We start from the raw sequence: 21,833 nt of genomic DNA, 5'->3' as shown, positions 1-21,833 counted from the left end.
CGCCCACACCACAGACCTGCCAGATCAATAAAAGCTGACGACACTTGCGATGCAGATCAAAAAACAATAAATTTTACTTTATGTCAAAAGTCGCAACAACTTCGGTGAAATATTAAAAGCCCATTTAATAAATTTTATTTCTGGCAAAACCGCGTTTGGCGTGAAATTTAAATCCCGAATTTAAATTTTAATGAAAATGGTGATGTACAGGATACGTACACATACATATTTTTAAATGTGGTTGGCAAGAATTATGAATTGCAAATAATTTTAATCTGAAATTACAAAACTGCATTTTTATTTTGTATTTACAGTTTAAAATAATCAATGGAGACTAAAAATCTGGATACAAATCGTTTTAAAAAAACTGTACATTATTTTTTTATTCTTTGTTCCATTACAGTTACATTTTTGATTCTGTGAAGAGACACAATCGAGATTTGAACCGGTTTGAATTGATGTATTTTACAGATTTATTTTGTTGTTGTCAGATTTATCACTTTGTTAATAACTTCACATCACGCTCTCCCAAATTTTTTTACAAAATGTTCGCTGATTGAATCTACTCCCATCTGTTATTTCTGTTATTCAATCGGATGTATCAGAAATATCATTGCTTTTTGTACATGGTATTTTAAATGCGACAACAAGAAAACAAATCAAGCGTAGGTACTACATCATCTTTTGTTTTATCGAAGCGTCTGTCTTAGCTTAACCGCACACGTGAGTATACTTGCTATACAAAGTCGTTTTATTGGTTGCCTACGTCTGGAAAAATCTATTACTAATTAATTAATTATTATGCTTTACCTTCAATGGTAAAACTCATTTTCTCACATATTTTGGATAAATTGTTGCTTGCAATTACAAGAAATGTCTGTAAACTTTGCCGAAATCGAAAACTTATTTCAAGGTTAACATCAACACCGTTGCTTTAAAACTGACGTTTGTTTGACATTTCATCGAAAAATTTGCCTACCAGTGGCGCCGCGTTTGGCAATAAAGCTGGTAAATTACCCATTCTTATGAATGTAAAATATTGCTCTTGTTTATTTTATAAATTTTCTCCATTATCAGATAATAATAATAAAATGCACAATTAATAATCCCAATGTCTATAATTCATGAGGTATGATTTATTATAAAGTAGCGTTTGAGACCACAAATTGTCTACGCCCATGTATTGAACGCTTATTTGCATAAGATTCCGCTACGACATGACTGATTTGCAACGCCTGCTCTGATTTGTTTTCTTTTTGATGATTTTGTACTTGCTATATTATTGCACTAACAATAATTCCGGTTTGTTAATGTTCAATCTCCATACACGTCATTAGTAACGACTGTCCTGAATAATTTTTAATCGATTAGCATTTTATATGCATCGTGTATAGAGGAAATGGTAAATAAAATAAAATATTCATACAGCTGAATGTACAATACTAATGTGAAAAAGGAAAAAGCTGAGAGATTTATATCGACTAACAATTAGTGAAAACGTGAAACTGTAATTTATTTGTTAACGTTAAACAAGTCTGTTATTGAATTGAAATACATCAGTTTCAATAAAAATAGCTTTAATATGAGAAGAGACATACCGGTAAACATACACATGCTAAACTTTTCGATACGAGTGTGCTTTGTACTGTTTTATTTGTTTATTTTGTGAACTTTTGAAGATATTGACTTTGTGAGATTGAGATAAGGAAAGTTCAAAGCTGCAAAGTACAACAAAGAGTATGGATAGGTTATCTCTTTATTCAAAAAAATAAATTGTCCATTTTCTTTTTTGCTTCTTGCAGGATTATACCAGCGGAGAAACTGTTAGTTTCTCCAGAACTTTGAAACTTTTTAACGTCGATGTTTATCTTTATTATAGTTTTAGGAAGCGAAGATATTTTATCCAACTATTTGTTATAAACCTAAACGTAAAATAGAAGTATTTTTCAAAACGATTATTAATTAATCAAATTTAGTCGTACAATGTAATAATATTACAGACAACTACAAAACTAGTCTAGTTTAATTAATCCGGTTTTAATTGAAAATTATAGTCAACATTTAGATTGTCATCTGACTGAACAAATAAAAGCTCCCGGTTTACATAGGCTGAAGATAGCCAAACCCCCAAAATACCTTTGAAGTGGCACGGATTTCGTTGTAGACATCTTGAACCCTTCTCTACAAGTTATCCTGACAGTTTACTTCCCTTACGTAAACAATACCTCTTTGATGGTGACACAGACACGACTGGACTTATCTTACTTAATTTCTGCATTAAAACTTCACAATATTTCTTATCGCAGTTGCATTCTTAATCTTGAAATCATCATTGTGTTATAGTTTCATTTTGTCAGCACCGATTAAGTTATTGTTCGTACATGGTGAGAAATAAGGAAGTTTATTACATCAGAAGGTGATTACGTTTTATTTTGTTGTGTCGCTGTCTGTCGTTTCCAGTTAAAATCCGTCCAATGTTTGGTACAAATGTGAGCCATTGCTAAATTAATTTGGTTCATTCCAACATATCTAATGCGTCGTAACTCAATTGTAATTGCTAAAAACTTGAGAAACAGTGCAAAGCTGAAGTAGATTAAGAAAGTTCTAAACTGTTTAAGAACGAGCCACAATCCTAATTGAGGAACTTGTTGAAAATGGTGGGATTCTAGCGATAATTAATTCATTGTAAATGTTTCGGTGCTTGAACAAAATACAGGTTGCAGACAAAATCGACACATTGTATTTGATAATTAATATGAGTTCTACTAATTCATCACTCGTAACATATTCGTTTGTAAATTGTGTAATACGTGTGTTGGGGATTGTTGCGAATAATTAGAAACTCGAATAACATTGCGAATTCCTAACACACAACTCTTTGAAAATCGGTTTTGTTAGGAATCCGAAACTTCCTAGTACGCAACGGCACAAAGAAAGTTTCTGGTACTTAAAGCTGGTTCAGTGATTAAATACACTTGGCTTTGTTCAAGGGAAAAGTAAAGTTCTTTACAAATTCTAAAGAATCTTAACTGTCAGATACTTGTTTTCGTCGCTGGTGCGTGCGTTGTTGGCAAATTTGTTTTTGAGAATTATATGCTAATTGAGTCAATTCCGTAACGTTTTGCCAATTGCCAAATTAATTTATTTTCTTTTACCCACCCCAGGCCGAAAGTAATCCACTCAACTGGTAAACTTTTCCCCTTGAGCTAAACTTCCATCCGACGGGACTTTGTTTAAAGTTTTATTATTATGTCACACTTAACCTTATGATTAAAATTAATAAGAAAGTTCCAAAAAATTGCGATTCCCGACCGACCAAAAAGTACTCGCACAAACACACACTAGCTCAGATTGTGTCATCTAGCAAATTAAGCTCTTGTTTTGAAACACGTGTCTCTGACAAGGTTATTACAATCCTGATTTAAACGGGCGACCCCTTGGACGAACCGGATTTTACATGGGCGTAGATAAAACACATTTACATACACTCGCTATACTTCCAAACAGACTCCTCACAAAATTTAAGAGCATCCACTCATCGATCCTGCGCTCTGAAAAAGCTCCAAGTCTAACCGTCGCACTATAAGCTAGTGCACATAATTTCGGAAATTAACTAAAAAATAATATACTTTTACAGGTGTCAATCGAATGCGGTGATAGCGCATTCAGGATTTTATTTGTTCCAATTTAATTTGTATCGGAATTTAAAACGCCGCCAATGACTGAGGGTTAGCCATAAATTTCCCGGCATAACATTTTGCTTGCCATGTTATTCAATTTCAGCAGGAGCGAAGTGCTTTTCGGTTGTACAAACCACTCATAAATAAAATCCGAAATAGTTTTGCGCGAAATGACTTTTTTTATTATAAAAGTACACCCAAACATAAAACTGATATTGAACCAGTTTGCACTTTTATTTTCTACTTGAGGTAATTTTTTAACAACACTGTATTGTATCGGCCGTTCAAATGAAATCCTGGGCGTTGGAAACCGTCAATTGTTTTGCCTTATTAAAGTGTAAATTGACTAATGATTCCTATTCTCGCACGCTTTGCTGAAGACAATCATGTGCCGATTAAACATAAAAAAGTGTAATTCGTGTCACGGCGGGAAATTCAAACTTTATACTGTTCCAATTGGTTTACTTTTTCAACGCCTACTCAGCCCAGGTTTTTATTTGAACGCATGATACAATAATATTATTTCAGACATATAATACAAAAATTAATAAATATTTAGAACTCTCCGTTGCTATGAGAAATCTTTGGTGTTTAGAAAAAATTTCGATTTTACCATTTATAATTTCAGCAACAGGAATAGTACCGCAATCTCTTTTTAAAAATTTAAAAATTTTGGACTTAGAGAACACATTGGTGTTTGGTGGTTGAAATTCAAAAAAGTATATTATTATACTCATGTCACATCGTGAGGAAATTCCTTAACATTGACACAGAACATAAAACACAAAAAAGTCAAAATGTGGAGGCGAGACGCCGGTAATTATGTTGATAAGCACTGCACTATTACTTGATAGTATTATCCGTAATAGTGTATGTACTCCGGCAAAATTGCCGTGCCGCCGGGTGGAGGTGGGATAGTATTTTTCTCTTTCTTATCATTATCGTTTATTCTACAACAACAAAACCTTAAGATATAATTTTTAAAATGTGGACTTTCTGTTTGTGTTATTTATAAAATGATGCAAGCCCGCAAGAGGTCTTTACTTCATGAATTATTAAAAATGAACAAATCGCCAAACTCTGGTTTGTTTGCAGATACTTCAAACAAGAAAATTCAAAAGAATCATATCAGGACAGACTTTTCGAATAACAACTAACAAGACAGCTTGTGTGGAAGATGTTCCTTTATTTGCGATCAGTTTAATACCATTAGAACTTTTACCAAAGCTATACGAACAATTGTAAGAGTCTTTCAATAGTTTGATTCGTGTATTTCTTTTATCGTGGTTAAACGAGTGGAACTTTTATTTTCTAGATTCACTCACATAACACAATTAAAATAAGCAACTTTTTATTTTCAGTTAAATTTACATTTACGGAAACGACATATTTTAGAGACTGTTTTATAAAATACACAAAACGGGTTGTAATTTATTCAGTTACCGGCAGTCATGACAAATAGTTTGCTAAAGATATTATGTATCATAATTATATTTTAGTTATAATATTTATCTTTTCAATTTTATATTTAAATTATTTGAATAAAATGTAAAAAATAGTATCGGAAACAATGAAACTTTTATTGTACTTCTGAAAACACAGTGAGATTAAAAAAAAAATTAAATACTTAATAAAACATGGGTCTAATTGCTGTTTTATGTTTTATTTTATTTTGCAACATATGTAACTGTGGTTATGAAGTTGTGTAATATTTCAGACACCAGGGAATATTGATATCTAGTTCAGAACGTTTCTCGTGGACAAGAGCAAATGCGGTTAAAATGGAACCGATATCGTACACTTACAAAAACTTGAATGATTTTTAATGTTATGCGCAAGTTTTAACAGGTCCTATTTAAGTTGAATTAAAATAGAAAAAAAAACATCTTGATCACAATTATGATCGAAACTGCGATTCAAAACGTATATGTATTTATTTCTCTGCTAGTATTAGTGCCATTTATTTAAGTAATTTTCTTTTATGACGACTGTAAAAATAATTGTTTCCTTAAAATGTTTAGACTTTCAGTAATAATAATTTGATTAATGAGTAATAATGAGGCTAAAGAAATTTGTGATGCAGCCAACATTATGTTTGCATCGATTATGTGGATTTAAAAAAACATATTTTAATTTTTATAAAACGAAGTGAACATGTCCGACATTACATTTGTCAAATTTAGTCAAAATCATTATGTAGAATAATCAGTAAAAAAATACAAACTAAAAAACTATGAGGTACATGTATTGTTGGTTGCATCACATATTTTGTTAACTAGAGGAACAACATGAAGGAAGAAGAAATAAAACAGGCGAAATTCAGGATGCATTTTTTTACTATTTTAAGTATAAATATTAATCTTTTACATTCTACGTAGGGAGGTGACAGAGCTGCGTACTGAGAGGTGCACTAGTGGACCAGATTCGTTTCCTTTTTATTTTTTACATTAAAGATGCGATAATGAGCAATATAAAAAATGCAAATAAAGCGATTGCAAACTTTTGGTAAGAATCATTACTCGACATGCATAGGGATAAAGTGGCGCTATACGACATTAGTATTTAAATATCTGAACAAAGCAAATTGTAACACTGTTATTCATGAAGTGAAATTTCCATTGGTTTTAGGTTACCAATTATTTGATCATAGACAATAGTACTACAACATGTTAGATTTCATATTGAGTTTAATACGCTTTTACCTACCTAACCAATCAAATAAATGAATTCAAAATAGTTTCCCAAACATTTCTGTTTAGTCAAGCTATTAACAGATATCGATACTGCTTATTACAAGCACGGGAATTTATTAATAACATATATGGGATCACGGCTAATTGAAAAAAGTCATCTGATTTTAGTACACTTCCGTAATTAATTAAATGCAACGACAAATATCACAACGTTTACGCTAATGAAAGCTAACACATTTTCTCTCTGAACAGTGTTGAAATTAAAAATGTATATTTTTTAATTATGTTTAAATGTTTGCCCAAGTCAGATTATGTATCATTGTCATTCGATATTTTTTATTGTCAATAATTAATTCTGGATTGTGTAACGAATTAATTTCAGCAGCTACTCGATTTCTTTTACATATGGTAATGAAGGTTATGCAGAAGCTTACATTGTGACCCGTTGAAGTGATACAAAAGGGAATACTAAAATATTATGTGCTTAATCTAGAGCTACAAAGCACAAATCCCATAATACCCAAAGAGTTTTGTTGGAGATTTTGACATGCTCAGTCTAAAAGGACACGTTAAAAATTAAAACTCGTAATTACTGAAGTGGCGTGTGTGTTTGGAAAATGCGGATAAAACTTGTGAAAAGCTGTCTAAATTCAAAAATAATGCAGTGAAGACGTGCAGGGCTGCAGTATAAAAGCAGCGAGAAAGCAAGTGATGATATTCGTGCAAATATATCGTTAAAAGGCTAACTGTTCGGAGTGTCGGTGAAAGAATTCTTCCGAGTCTAAAACGTGATTCGCATAGCAACACATTATTGGGTCTAATTGTTCCCTTTGAAATGTATTGATTTTGTAAATTACATTTTGTGATTTTTTCTCCACAGCCTTCGTCAAACGTCGCCCACTCTAAAACTTTGGCGGCTGAAATTATCAATGAAATCCAAAATGTCGTTTCCATAATCAAGTTTTACAAGGGAATTAATTGTAGCTAAAAGCTTGCTGGATCAAGTCTGCAGATGTAGCTTACAACGTAAGGAGCTTAACAATACCCTCAATTGTGTGGATCTTGTGGTTTCCGGTACGATTCAGGAGTTGAGAGAAACGCCATATGTAGCTGTAATATAGTTCAATTTACGCGACACTTGCGCTGAAAACTTTTACATGGGATGAACCGTGTTTGCCGGCATGTAATTAAAATTTCCAAAAAACTATACAAACCCGGACGAGTGAACGTACACGTACACATATAGACAAATTTGTCAGAGTTGTTTGTTTGCCATGGGAAAACGTATTTCGTTGTGATCCGTGTTCGTTTCCCAGGAGAATCATGCAAAGGGAATTGGGCGGTGTTCTATTGCCACGCTTAAATTGAAAACCAAGAAGAAATTTCACATTTCTTTCTGCGATTATGTAGCTTTGTGAATAACATATGTGATCATTGATCAGCAATATGAAAAAATGGGGTTGTAAAAAGTTTCTTGTTGATATCGTGCTCGCTGGCGTATTAAGGGTGAATGACGTTCCAAGGTTCGGATGTTTTCATCTTTTTTCCTGTTTATATTTATCTGTCCGCGGACACGAACTGATCGGCAAATCAATTACGACATCGTCATTAATAAATTTCATCTAATTTATGTCGCGAAAAAGCGACGCAACGTAAAAAATAAATACTTCCAAACATTTTTTACGCTACTGACGTAAAACAAACAGTTTATTTTTTAAACCAACAGATCCGTATCGATTTCCCCTATTTTCCGGTTTTAGTGGGGATTTACGTTATTTTTATCGTCTATTTATGCAACTTAGTGTCACTGCACTAATTGTTGCACCAACTGTGACCGCCCCCATTCAAACACAGTCGCTTTTGACATCCCCAACCAGTAACTAACATCACGCTACAATTACTTTGTGAAACTATTTCTGTCACTGGCCAATAGCCTGGATTGTCTGTGGTGAAACAAAAAAAAAAACTATTCGGAAATTACAAAATAAAATAAAATTACATTCCGTCGCACAAGTTGAAACATTTTACTGGAAAAATTAAAGCTAAATGAAATTCCAAAATTATTTTCTCTTAATTTCAAAGCAGAACGGTCTATTCGGTGAAACGAATCTAACTTGTCAAACGTGGCAACAGGAGTCAGATGAAATATTTTTGAGTAAAAAAATGTATAATTAACCAACAAACGAATTAAAGTTTAGCTCAAAATAATTTCCAACATTTGAATATTACTCATTGTTACAAGCTTGTTATGTGAGCTTTTTGAACACGAAACCAGTTTTTGCAGAAAATTGTAAACGACTCATGACAAACTTTTATGCTGTGGGCTTGTGCAATAGCACAGCACCTGTTAAAATTCAGAAATATTTAATTTCTGATTTACTCACAGACGAAAGGAGGAAGGACTATGTATTTTATATCATCTCCTTGCATCTTTTTCTCGAAGCACAATTCTTGTTTCCTTTTTTAAAATTTTTCTAGAAAACATATTCTACGTCCAAAATTTCTTTTTAGGAAACCGTTTCCTAATTTCCTATCTTCTGCAGTTCCTAACGTTTCGACAAGATTAATTTCAATGAATGGAAGCTGCTTTCATATTTTTTCAACTGTACTCTTTTTTCTGGGCAAGAAAATTCCAAAAATAACTGTTTTAATGTCAAGAGGGAAAAATAATTGTAAATTTTTTGTTCTTTTGAACGTGACAAATGGACAAAATTAAAATATTAAGCCAACAAAGAATATTTACATACAAAATGACCACTTTAATTATAACTAAAAATAAACTCAGGTTAATTGGTTTTACTCAAATGTTATAAAATCTCCAGCTGGCACATATTTGCATATCAGATTCCTTTCAGTTCACTGTAAGTTAATCAAATAAATGCAAATAAAATCACGTGATAGTGTCGCGGGTGAGATGAACGAAGTATAGTTTTAATTACGGCAAACATTATGCGCCGATGCGTTCACATTTAGCACATGAGTTTTTTTGTTCGAAATCATTCATCCTTTCTGTAGTTTCTGGTATTCAAAACAGAACCGATTGCAATGTAGCTACTGTTGATAATTATGGAAACGAATATCAAATTTATTTACTTTACAACTGCTGTGTGCAAAATTCTAAATTCTGAAAAAAAAAGAATTAGAATCACACGTAATTTTTTCTACCGTAGCGAAAAAGAGTACGATGTAATCATTTTAGGTCTATTCGTATTTGAAATTATCAAAGACTTTCTAATGGTAAAGATACACTGTGTGATGTTATTTTAAAAAACATTTTGAAGAGTGAGTGTTGTTTCAATCAACAATTTTGTTGTCAGACTCAATGAGTTTGTTATTTACTCAAACACCGCAAAAATACACACAAACAAATTATTTCATCTCAGGTGAAGGATTCTGAACATGTTTATTTTTATTTACATCATATCGATTTACTCACATACAGTGTGAACATAAAGTTTGGAACAAAATTCATAATAACGTTATGCGATGTTTTTAAGAAAATCGCTCCGACAGGTCGATTTTATTTAAAAAAATGCTATCCTGTGACGTGTAATTTGTTTAAGTGACGTCATCAGTTTTTGCTCAATGACGTCACTTATCAATTTTTTTAAACGACAACCCCCATTTTTTCTTCTATTTTTGATAGACCTTCCTACTACCTAAATGATGAATGAAAAAAATTGATACCTTACATAACAATTTTTTTGAGAAAATGGCAAATTTTACTTCCAAAAATTTAATTTTTTTCAAAATAAAATCGACCTGTCCGAGCTATTTTCCTGAAAACATCACATAATGCCATTATTAATTTTGCTCCAAACTTTATGTTCACACTGTATATGTACTTATACTCTGTTTCTGAGCCCGATGCCGCTAAGCCATAAAACGACCGAAGCTAACAGATTTCAGCGCGTCCAAAACATTTCATAAATAATAATTAATTATAAGTTGAGAGATATTTCTAGTATTAAACATCATGTTTTCTCACTCTTACTCACGCACACAACTTTCAGAACGAGGATGGCCAATTTGTTAACGTGAGCCGAGCGCAAGTATTTTCTCGCCAAAAGAAATTTGTATATGCGTGTGTTAAGCGGTTTACGACTTACCGGCATCGAACTCAGAAACGAAACTCAGAACTGGGATACAGCGAAAAAATGCTTGAACAAAATTGAAAATTGATGTTTTTAGTTTACTGACGACTTTACGGGTAGAAAAATAAGCAGATCAATTTTAATCTAATGCTTGAGCACATTGCTGAGCCGGATTATTCAATTTTCGTTGAAGATACATCTCGAGATGTTATTTTATTTAGTCGCCAGATCGTGTAAACCAAATTAATTTAAGGGAGGCAGTCAGAAGATTCAGAATTCTCAGTGATCACCAATATTTGAAATTCACGGAATGTGTGAGCGATTTCAGTTTTACCCAAAACCCTCCGCAACTTATCCCCCTAATCCATTTAATCCTCATTCGCTACCTGTCCTATTTAAATCAATACTTATACTTGGCCGTACTAAACATATAATCCGGCAAAATTAAATTAAAGCAACCTGTCAAAACTACTGTTTATCAAGTTACTCAACTATTGTTTGAGTCGGAGTTTATCGTCGTTATAACAAGAAAATAAAATTTCAAATATATTTTTGGTGGATTATTATCATGATGTCGGTTATTAATATTTTGATATTGATTGTACAGAGTGATTCACGAGTAACAATGAGCTTAACGAAATTTGTGATGCAGCCAACATTACATTTGCACCAATTATGTGAATTTAAAAAATAAATGTATATTTTCATTTTATACAACATAGTTAACATTCCCGACATTACATTTGTCAAATTTAATCAAAATCATTATATGAAATAATTAATACAAACACAAACTAAAAAACTATGGAGGGCATGTATTGTTGGTTGCATCACAAATTTTGTTAGTCTCATTATACTCGTGAATCACCTTGTAGATTTGTATTTACCAATTGGCTCGTTCCGTTTGTCGCGTATAAATCCTCGTTGTTCTTAAATTACACAGTACCCAGTAGTTTATACAAAACGCAACACTACTTGTGGCCTAATTTATAATCTTCCATGGTGGTAATAATTCATGCAAATATTATACCAAGTTGGAAACTTGTCTAACCCGCAGGGTGCCTCCTAAAATGGTTAGAGACTGAAATTTGAGCTACTTCTATTTCACGAATATCCAGAGAAATGTCTTTCGTGTGATTTATTTTGTAATATGCCGTGTACACGGTTTCGCGGACGAGCTTATTAAAAATTTTTAACATAAAAAAGTAATTACTGGTAGATGAGATTTCAGCTTGAATTTTCCTACATGAATGTTTTTGTTTGCAGGTTGAACTGGAGGTCGATAGGAATTGAACTGGTTTGTTGACCCCGACTGAATGAGATGCAGCATGTCTTGGCTGTGGAGTAGCACACTTGTGATTCTCATATTGGTGATGAAGCTGTGTAGTGGTTGTCCGGTTTTCTGTTCGTGCAAGTGGAAGAACGGTAAGCAGACAGTCGAGTGCATCAACAAGGATCTCCTTGTCATTCCCGAAGGTATGGATTCCAGTACACAAGTCCTACAGTTTTGCGGGAACAATCTGCAAACACTGCACAGAGACAAGTTCCTCAAAATGGACTTAATTAATTTACAAAGGATATATCTATGTCGATGTCGCATTACAAGCATAGATGACCGAACGTTTAGGGGTCTAACAAACCTCGTGGAATTGGATTTGTCTGGCAACTTGCTCGAGTCTGTTCCGACTGAAACGTTCCTCGACTGCCCTTCACTAATGAGACTCACACTTAATGCTAATCCTATAAAGACGTTACGGAGGTCTGCGTTTAACCATCTGTCTTTCTTAAACACCATCGAGCTTAGCGATTGCGAAATATCAAACGTCGAGGAGGGAGCCTTCCAAGGTTTATATAGTCTCGAGTGGTTGCACCTGAACGGCAACAAAATGACTACATTACAAGGCACCAGCTACTTACCGGAGTCTTTAAAGGGACTCCAACTTCAGGAGAATCCGTGGGAGTGCGACTGCCACATACTTGAACTTCACGCTTGGCTGCGAGCTTTCACTATGCCACATTCTGTGGAGCCCCTCTGTAATGGACCAAGCAGGCTGCGGGGTCGCACAATTAAATCCGTGCCTGTGGGAGAACTCGCCTGCTTACCTGAAGTTTCCCCCACAATGTTCTATTTAGAGATCGGCGAAGGCAAAAACGTTTCGCTTTTGTGCCAAGTGAGCGCCGTGCCCGAAGCGCGGATATCCTGGACGTTCCAAGGTCAGCTGTTGCAAAACGACACCATGATCGCGCCAGGTGTGCATCTCCTCTACTTCATCGAGGAGGGAACGGTGCAGAAACGAAGCGAGCTGTTTATTTACAACTCGAACACAGACGACAACGGAACATTCATATGTAACGCCGAGAACGCTGCAGGCCTGGTGCAGGCGAATTTCACCATTAGAATCATAGTGAAACACGACCCTCCTGCACCAACAAACGACCTCCCATTCGAGTTCATATTAATTACGATGTCAGCCGCGGCCATATCAGTTTTGCTTTTATTGCTCGTGGTCATATTATCCATTATAAGGTGTCACAGAAACTCGCGCCTCAAGAAGAAACGCAACAACTCCAAAGTCGCCCTCAGCAACTCCACCAAAGACAATCTCCTCCAAGACAGCGTCGACGACTACTCGGAAAATTACAAGGAGTCGGCCGCCATGAAACTGTCCAGTCACGAAGAGGAGGCGATGCTTTATAATACCCAACCCGGCGAGGACCTCCTAAGGGCCGTATCGCCGGTCGCAACCTCTAATCTAGTGAGCCCTTCGTCTCTCAGACGCTATCAGTTGGAGCAGAACCCCGACCTCATTAACGGCACCGAAAGCGTCGGCAGATTCCGAGAGTGCGAGCCCTACCACACGCCCTTAAAGAAGCATCTCGTGGAGTTTAAAGAGAACGACCGTGATCTATACGTGTTCGCCCCAGACGTTCATCTTAATCCCGTCGGATTGCTGAATCCCGGCGACGCTCGATCACAACACTTTAATGGAAATTGCTATAAGACGTTGCCGTACAATAGGGCCAATAAACGATCAAGCGCCGCCAATCCTTTGGGCAGATACTCCAGAGAAGCGGAGTTCCTCTCCAGAACCATGCATCCGGCGTCCTACGAACACTACAGTTCTGACGTGCGCTACACAGCCGACGGGTATCCAGTTAGGACGACACCTTCGTACGTTCCATCGCCCAAGAGCGAGAACACTACGGAACCGTGCTGTTCCACCACATCCACAGTCAACTGGCCGTCGTGTGTTCCCGCGAATTTCGTTAAAACTGACAGTAACGTTAAGAGTGTCGGTGCTCAAACACAGACTGAAGAAACAAACACCAAAGTCGGCAACAAACCCTCGAGCGGTGCGCTTAAAGTCCAAGAAACACTCACGGAGAGTCTAGATGAAGGGTATGAAGGCGAGAATTCTGAAAACAACGCCAACGCGTGTCAAAACTAATCATTTTTGAAACTTTACTAAGTGGAGATGCACTATATTGTGATAACAATTCGGAGATATTTTTTTAATGTTTAACCGGTTATAGTAATCTCACGAGTTCTGTTTTAATCAAGTGGGGTAGTTAGGACGCCATCCTTTCAAAACTTTCAAAGAGCATTAGCACAATTAATCGCTACATTTGCACGCTAACTAACGAGGATATTCACTAGAGGATTTTACATACTCGTATATTCAAAATATGTATGTTCATAACCCGGTGATTATTTGTTTACTGAAAGATTGAATGAGCCTTACAAGTTAACGATCGACGTCCTGATTATGAATTGTGTGGTGTAACAGATAGCCCAATTGTTACGACAAAAAACGTGACAAGAAACTCACTATGGTAACATTTGTTTTCTCAGTAAATTTAATTGGCGCCTCTGAGTTTGTTTTAATAGAACTTGGCTGAAGCCTACATTATAGATTTAATAATATGGGGGAACTTAAGCGTTTATAATAATTGAAGCTTGGCGAAATTAGATCAATTCCATTGTAAGGTTGCTACGAAACAACAACTTATTAAAGTTCAAAACGCGATATTATAATTTTAGCATGGTATCATCATAAATCATCAACAAATGTAATTTTGCTTACCTCTTTAAAGAATATTACGTTTTCGCCGAGTTGTATATGAACTGAGTCGGGTGGGACTGGAATTTCTTATTTTCTTACTCGTCCCGCGAGACGCAATATCTCTTAATAATAATTCACAGTTCACTAAAACATTTTTTCGATGCTATCAATTAATCGAGAACAGTAGTATAGCTGACAGTATAAAATCTTTATCGATTAATTTGAGAGAGTTGTTGAAAAAATTATGAAAATGATACAAAATATTGTGTAGCAACAGCTTACGTGGTTGTGTATTCCAAAATGTGATCTCTACTACACTCTTTGCATCATCGTGACAAAATTTGTTGGAGTGTAGAAAGTGGAACAAATTGGTGAAGTAACGTGTGATCAAGAAAATTTGTAATCGAGTCAGTCTTCGAGATGAAATCGTATTTCTTTTCCAATAGATATGTTTTATTGTGGTTATTTTTAGTTGCTAAATTTTTTTTTTCTTAATGGTTTGAACATATACAGGGTTATTCACGTAAGATGACGAGCCTGACGAAGTAAAAATGCAACCCAAAATACATTTTACAAAGCATTCATTGTGTTTTGGTATACAAAAATGAAATCAGGAATCCAAGTTTGAAAGGTACTATTCCGGACACGGAATCTTGGCCAACATTTTTTAGACATTTCTAAAAAAAAATTATGTAAACCAGTCATTAGTGTCATTAATAAATGACAATTATTAAAAATCACTTTGAAGTTTTTCTTGTGACATCAAAAAAGTAGGGAAATGGCATTATCGAGTCAAAAGTTGGGTTATATTCAATAAAGGTCAGTTCACAGATATTTGTCAGTTAAAAGTCAGTCGTGGCCAAGATTCCGTGTCCGGAATAGTATATCTGTCAATGCATTTTTCGTTCACATTTAGTATTTGAAAATGTTTTCGAACGATGACAGAATCGACATGATTCTACTTACCAATTACTTTTGAAATTTTAATTGCTTATTATTGTTATTAAATAATACTTTGTTGAGAGAACTATTTTTTTGTCAGACGTTAGGCTGACGTTAAAAGCTATCTATGTTTTATGATAATGTAATAGGCATCGATATAGCTTTATAAAATTATAAATTGTATTTTGGGTTGCATTTTTATCTGGTCAGGCTTGTCGTCTTACGTGAATAACCCTGCATTATATAAGGTGATTCACCAGTAATAATGAGCCCCACGGAATTGAAAATGCAACCCACAATACATCTGGAAGGTAGAGCTGGATATTTATCGCGTCCATATCTAGCTCTACGTTCCAAATATATTGTGGGTTGCATTTTCAATTCCGTCGGGCTCATTATCACTCGTGAATCACCGTGCATACAAGTATAATTCAAATTTTTTGTCAACTTTTTCTTTGTAGCCTGAACCATGCTGCACACATGTTTACATAAAATATCAACAAACAAATTCCTAACGTTAGTTTGTTGCGTGTTGTGTTTTCAAGTATCATTATTTATGCAACAGATATTGTAACGTTTTACCGATTAGGGTCCGCTCGTTTTCTCCTTGGATGATATTTTGCAAAAACAAAGTGAAACGAAATATGTGAAAAAAGAAAGAGCAATACGTTGAGGCATCTTTTTTCTTCGTGGTTTAATTCAGGTTCTACGAGAAACCGCACCATTCCAAGAATTATTTAAATGAAATGATTGAACACACTTCATTCAGATTTTATTTAACAAGAAAAACGTGCTTTGGTGGTGTTAGATCTAAACAAAACTTATAAATAAATGAGGCAAGTTTATAAATAAATGAGGCAAGTTAGTAAATAATTTTCCGATTTTAATTTTCATCTGAAATTATAGTTGGCTAATAAATTGAGAATTGATTAATAAATAAATGAGTTGATAAATAATGAATTATATAAACGTGAAACAACTTTAAAGTAAATTTTGAGATGCGGAGCGTATGATCCCGTAAAGATTTAAATTGTCTTATCTGTTAATTTTACTTTCTGTGGTATATCCCCATGGAATAATCCAGTGAAGTTTGGAACTCTATTTTAGGTGTCAGCTGCGATCAGATTAATTTGACAATGGCTTATGTGCTCTGTGTAGGAGTACCTAGTAAATTGAGTACGACAATCGCCGTCAGAGGACAGAAACTTTGAAAGATCGCCTTGGCGAGGATATGTTTCCCCTATTGTTCAATACAAAAAGATCACATATTTTGTTTTAGTGAATTTAAAACAAGTACATTTATGGAAAGAGTTAGATAAGTAAGGTTTTTAAAAATGAATTTCCAAACAAAGTGAAATCATGATTATCAAATTAACACAGACCTCACTTTCGCATCCCTCATCTGAAATCAAATATGATAAATTCAAAATTTCTTTTTTTTTAACAAATCATGTTAACTTTTTCAATATTTCTAGAGTTGCCTGTGTTTACGCCTTTTATACAAAAACCTGAAATTTTGAAATTTGAATTTTATGAAAACCAAACCGCATTTCCATAATTTGTTTTTAGTTTACAAAGTAAATCTAAATTTTTGATGTTATGCAATAATTGTGCAACAATAGACTGATTAAATAAATAAAATTAACAAATGCTAAATAATTTGACTTTTGCCATGCACATGCAAGTCTATTAATTTTCTAAATTTAAGAATTGTTTGAATTTCTCAAAATCTTTCTAATGAATTTGAAATCTTCATTCACTTTCTCTTTTACACGCTTTGTTTTTCAAAATTTGTGTTTAATTATGAAGGGGGTTCATACTTTAACAACAAAATAATCCGAAAAACGTTATAAAATACGAAACTGAAATTATGGAAAAAATTAAAATTCTTGATTTTGCAAATCCATCCCGACCATTACAATATAACTGGATTTAATAAAATAAATGTTTGAAAATTATTATCAACTCCACCGTTTTTCTTTGTGTTTTTTTTTAAATTTCATTTGAAAATTACCAGTGAAGCTTGCTCAATCACCGATGTATCCAAAACCGACTCAATTACAAATGGTTTGATCACACAATATAAGCTACTTGTTAAACCCAAAAACGTTTTTTAACGATTGGTTGAGGGTTTACAAACAAATCAAGAAAAGGTCATATTTAAAACCTAAAATTTTATCCGAAATCTGTTTACATTTTAGACAAGATGGAACTTGATATTAACTGTTTATTTAATGTTCCTTCTAACTAACGAAAGACCTCGATTAGTCACGCTATAGAAATTTGACTTTTTTGACACAAAATTCTAATCTTCTTTATTAGCTCCATCTGGTCTTGAACAAATATAATGAAATAATTAAACAAAAATTACATAGACATTTTTTATGTAAGAGTTGACGTATAACCTAAGCTACACAATGCGTTAACACTAATTCTGAAATACCTACTTAGTTAACACTAATTTCATTTGCAGCACTTGTTACTATTTCCTGCGTCAAAGCTGCCAACTCTACTTAGAAATTTTGAATTAGAAACATGAGGTTTTAAGAATAACCTCATCCTCATACTCCAATTTCTTTGCTAATTTCTCCCAACCAAGTTCTGTTCGACCTTGACTATTCATCGATTTCTGTGTAATACTCCCAGAAGTATGCAGTTGCTCGAAATGAAAAATTTATATCTTTCACTCTGGAAATGGCATATCTTGCGGGACCAGGTTGCGTTATTATTAAGTTTCTACTGTATACATTTCTGTGTTGTCTTTTGACGAAATCAGTGGCACTATTTGCACTACAATACCTGGAGAACCGTTACCTTCTCTCTCAGAAAATTTCCATTGTCGAATATATTTGTTACTACATTTAGAACCTCGTCTTGTCTAAATTTTCAGTTTGTACGACAAACTCGTACATACCAACCAGTTTAGTGACGTATACTGGTGCAGTTAGCTTCACTGCATAAACTTATAAATGTCTACAAAACGCAAACACCAGCGAACTCATATTAACAACAAATTATTGCTAAAGTTTGGATTTAAACGAGATTTACCGCGCATTATCTAAACGTAAAATTTTCCTCTGCAGACAACCTTGAAGCAAAAAAGTGTGGAAGATAGCGACTCGCTATGTTTTATCTATCTGATTTATTCGAGTCCTAGACGTCTGTCTGCACCGAGAAAATGAGGTCGTTTTCAGTAAATCCATCACAGATAGAAGAGGTAACCGAATAACACTGGTTTTATTCCTAATGCAACAATAAAGAATTTTAACTCTCGAATTTCAGCTCGTGAAATCGTCAAGAAAGCTTCGTGCAAGTGCAACAACATCAAAGGAATTAAACAGTCTTGAACAATTGGTTTTAATTTACAACTCTTTGAAGTTAAAAATGTAATTTAAGTTTCGATTAATCTGGAGCGTAACAAATTTGCAGGAGAAGAGTTGCAGGAAACTATTCTGACTGTATTGAAACCTAATAGCCACCTGATAATAGTCTAATCAAACTCGTATCTGTCATTAGTTCCGGAATCCATTAATATGCAACTAATGCAATATTAATTGAACGGGATGTTTGAAAATGGATCGCAGCTAATTTGTCTTCATGGCGTTTCAGCGAACTTGTGTCTGGTAGTCGGTGATTCCTGGTCACTTTGTCACCAAGGCAAAGACCGCGTTCGAGCAAGTAATTCGTTATGTTTAATTGATTATTTTCTTTCGTAGTTGGTGAGTAGAAATTGTAAATGAATCGAGAGGTGGTAAATCTTGGAAAGTTTTGAAACGGATGGCACTCTAGGGGGATAGTACAAAATTTGAAAGTTTTGTTTGTTTTGTAGAGTTTTCTATCAACCTAGTACTCATAATCACAACTCTTGTAGGAAAGTATGATAGAATGAAACTACGTAATTGCCGAAGATTAGGTGACTAATTTAAGAACCAATGTAATTTTAAGTGTTGTATTACTTTTGTACATAGTGTACGTAACCTAAAATAAATTTGTTGTATCAATATTAAAGTGGTTATCTGGGTTTCGTTATTTATGGGTACAATGTTGCTCATTCGAGCCGTGTCTGTTTGATAAGTTGATAAATTGGGGTTTCCAATTGTCCAACTTTATAAAAGGGGGCGTGATCTCGGTGAAATATTGCCACTTTAGTCAGCTGCACACCATTTTGCACACCCTAAATCGCGCTTCAGGTGTTGCAAATCAAACAATTAAGGTGCAGCGGATGTTGAGCGTAATAAAAATTTGACGTTTCCTTTGCGTAAAAAGCAGCCGCCGGAAGCGTGGACGTGTTGGTGAATTTAGTTAATAAAACAAGGGAAGTTTTCCTATCGTAATGCCATTACATTAAAAATAAATTAGTATAGACGGGGAATTTTGAGGCTTTTAAACAGAATTTAACATTCCCTTTGTCAAATAATCTAGTACGCGAAAATACACCAAAAACTTGGAGAGCACCAGCGAAAAACTTCATTTATATTCTGAGTGAATGTTATTGTTACAAAGTGGCTGAAATGTTTTCGCCACAAACCACGAAATAGCAAGGGTCGCCAAGTTTCGAACAAGTTTCAGCAGTAAAGCAATTAATCTTTAAGTTTCTATGATATTATTGCTGTAATTGCTCTGGTTACGGCTTTCATCAACAACACAAGAAACAAACGATATCGCTAAATTGTCTAAATTATGGATAAAGTCACACCCGTGCGAGAAATCCGTCTGGGTCTTTTAATTGAACTCTTGAATAAAAGATGATGAATAAAGCGTCTTTAAGGCTATTGGATGTGAATTCGTATGGGTTTTCAGCGGCGAGCTCACAGCGACAGAGTGGTTTTCAGTAATTACTGTTGTAAGAATGTAACCCGTTCTGGTAACCGCCTCCGGGGTTGTATCGATCCGACGAACTAGACTTGTGAAGATAAAGCCGGCTTGTATTCGCAAAACACATAATAACCTGCCTATATTGCAGATTATGTCGTTCCGGAAGATACCGGAGCGTTCGTCAAACTTGTCTCCCGGAGTAGTTTTAATAATAAAATCTTATTTTGGACGAAATCCGGGTGCATTACAGCGGAAAAGCAACGTGTCGGATTCTCTCCGTCGGTAAGAAATTTTCCATTATCAGTTCGAGAATGTGGGAAAAGGGTGAAAGCCCATTTTCAGACTTACGTGCAAGAAGGGCAAGGGACCGTGATCTGCAAAAGCACGTTCGTATAATAACATTTTTATTAGTGGCCGTGGTAGTGGAGATGACATTAAGTTCGCCGTAAACTCAGCAGGGATGACAGTGGCGACCTCCGTAATCTTCCCTGATAAATGATCTTCGCTTTGATATTTATGGAATTGATGCAGTTTATTATGTCAGCAATGGAACATACACCCGTAAAATGTTTATTGTTTTCCTTGTGGTATCCTGGTCCGGCTCACGAATCGCCAAATTGCCAATGGTGGCCCTCGTAATATTTATTAAAAGTCAAATTGATGCGAACACAGTCCTCCGAATGACCCACTGCGAACCTTCAACATCTCCATTAAGTCAGAGAGCGACGGTGTCTTCGCTAGGTATACGATACGTGATCCAGAATAATTACCTCGATTCACCTGACCCCAAAGACATTAACAGCCCGCCGTTTCCCAGATTTGATATGAGGGTATTAAAGCCATATCCTCCATAAATGTCACTTCGAATACGTGCGCCTGTTCCTGAGATATTGTTGCAATTTGTAGTTGGAACTTGATTTGACGTTCTATTACCCGCTAATAAATATATATAGAGTTGTAAATAAATTTATGATTCAGTTCAAATCATTTTCAAAATCGTCCTCCAAATTTTCGCAGAATTAATTTCATCTCATTAACATCTCGTCCCGGCACAAAAGCACTTTCCTGAAATATCTAAGCTGCACAACGTGGAATTTAAAGACAATTTGCAGTTATTCACATTCGAGATTTATGCAACTTGCAACTTAATTAAATCAAAACTAATGGGAGATATTTGATTCAAACTAAAACTTTATAACAGTCTTTAATTAATTCATCTTCTCTCTCGTAAGAGCTATTTATTTTCATTTTAATGAGAATAACTGCCGACTTGTAAATGATTTTCGAATCAGCTTTTAAATTGTCTCACAAATACTAAATTGATAGGACCAGATATTTTAAAAAAGCAAGAACTTAATAATTAAAGACAAAATTTTGATATTTTACAACGTTCAGAATAACTTTCGAAATATTATGTTTCACAAACATTTTCTTAAAATATGTTGGAACCATTTGTAAAACAACATCTCTGGCAATTGTGCATGTACATATCCCTCTAATATTTAATTAGACAAATCTAAAGCATCATTTTCTATACTGCGATCT

At 34.6% G+C, this 21,833-nt stretch overlaps 1 protein-coding gene across 1 annotated transcript in view; it reads left to right on the top strand.

Annotated features, from left to right (window-relative positions):
- LOC138133572 (leucine-rich repeat-containing protein 24-like) overlaps positions 1-19,475 on the top strand; it is a 38,561-nt gene extending 19,086 nt beyond the window's left edge. The window contains exon 2 of the mRNA XM_069051515.1: positions 11,734-19,475. Coding sequence (XP_068907616.1) covers positions 11,784-13,916 — 2,133 coding nt within the window. The 5' untranslated portion in view covers positions 11,734-11,783 and the 3' untranslated portion in view covers positions 13,917-19,475. The remainder of the gene's footprint in view (positions 1-11,733) is intronic.
- The last annotated feature ends 2,358 nt before the right edge of the window (positions 19,476-21,833 follow it).

This window comes from Tenebrio molitor, chromosome 6, assembly GCF_963966145.1.
Source record: "Tenebrio molitor chromosome 6, icTenMoli1.1, whole genome shotgun sequence".
Classification (NCBI taxonomy): Eukaryota; Metazoa; Arthropoda; class Insecta; order Coleoptera; family Tenebrionidae; genus Tenebrio; species Tenebrio molitor.
Note: the sequence above shows the minus strand (reverse complement) of the source record. Positions and strands in the feature narration are given on the sequence as shown.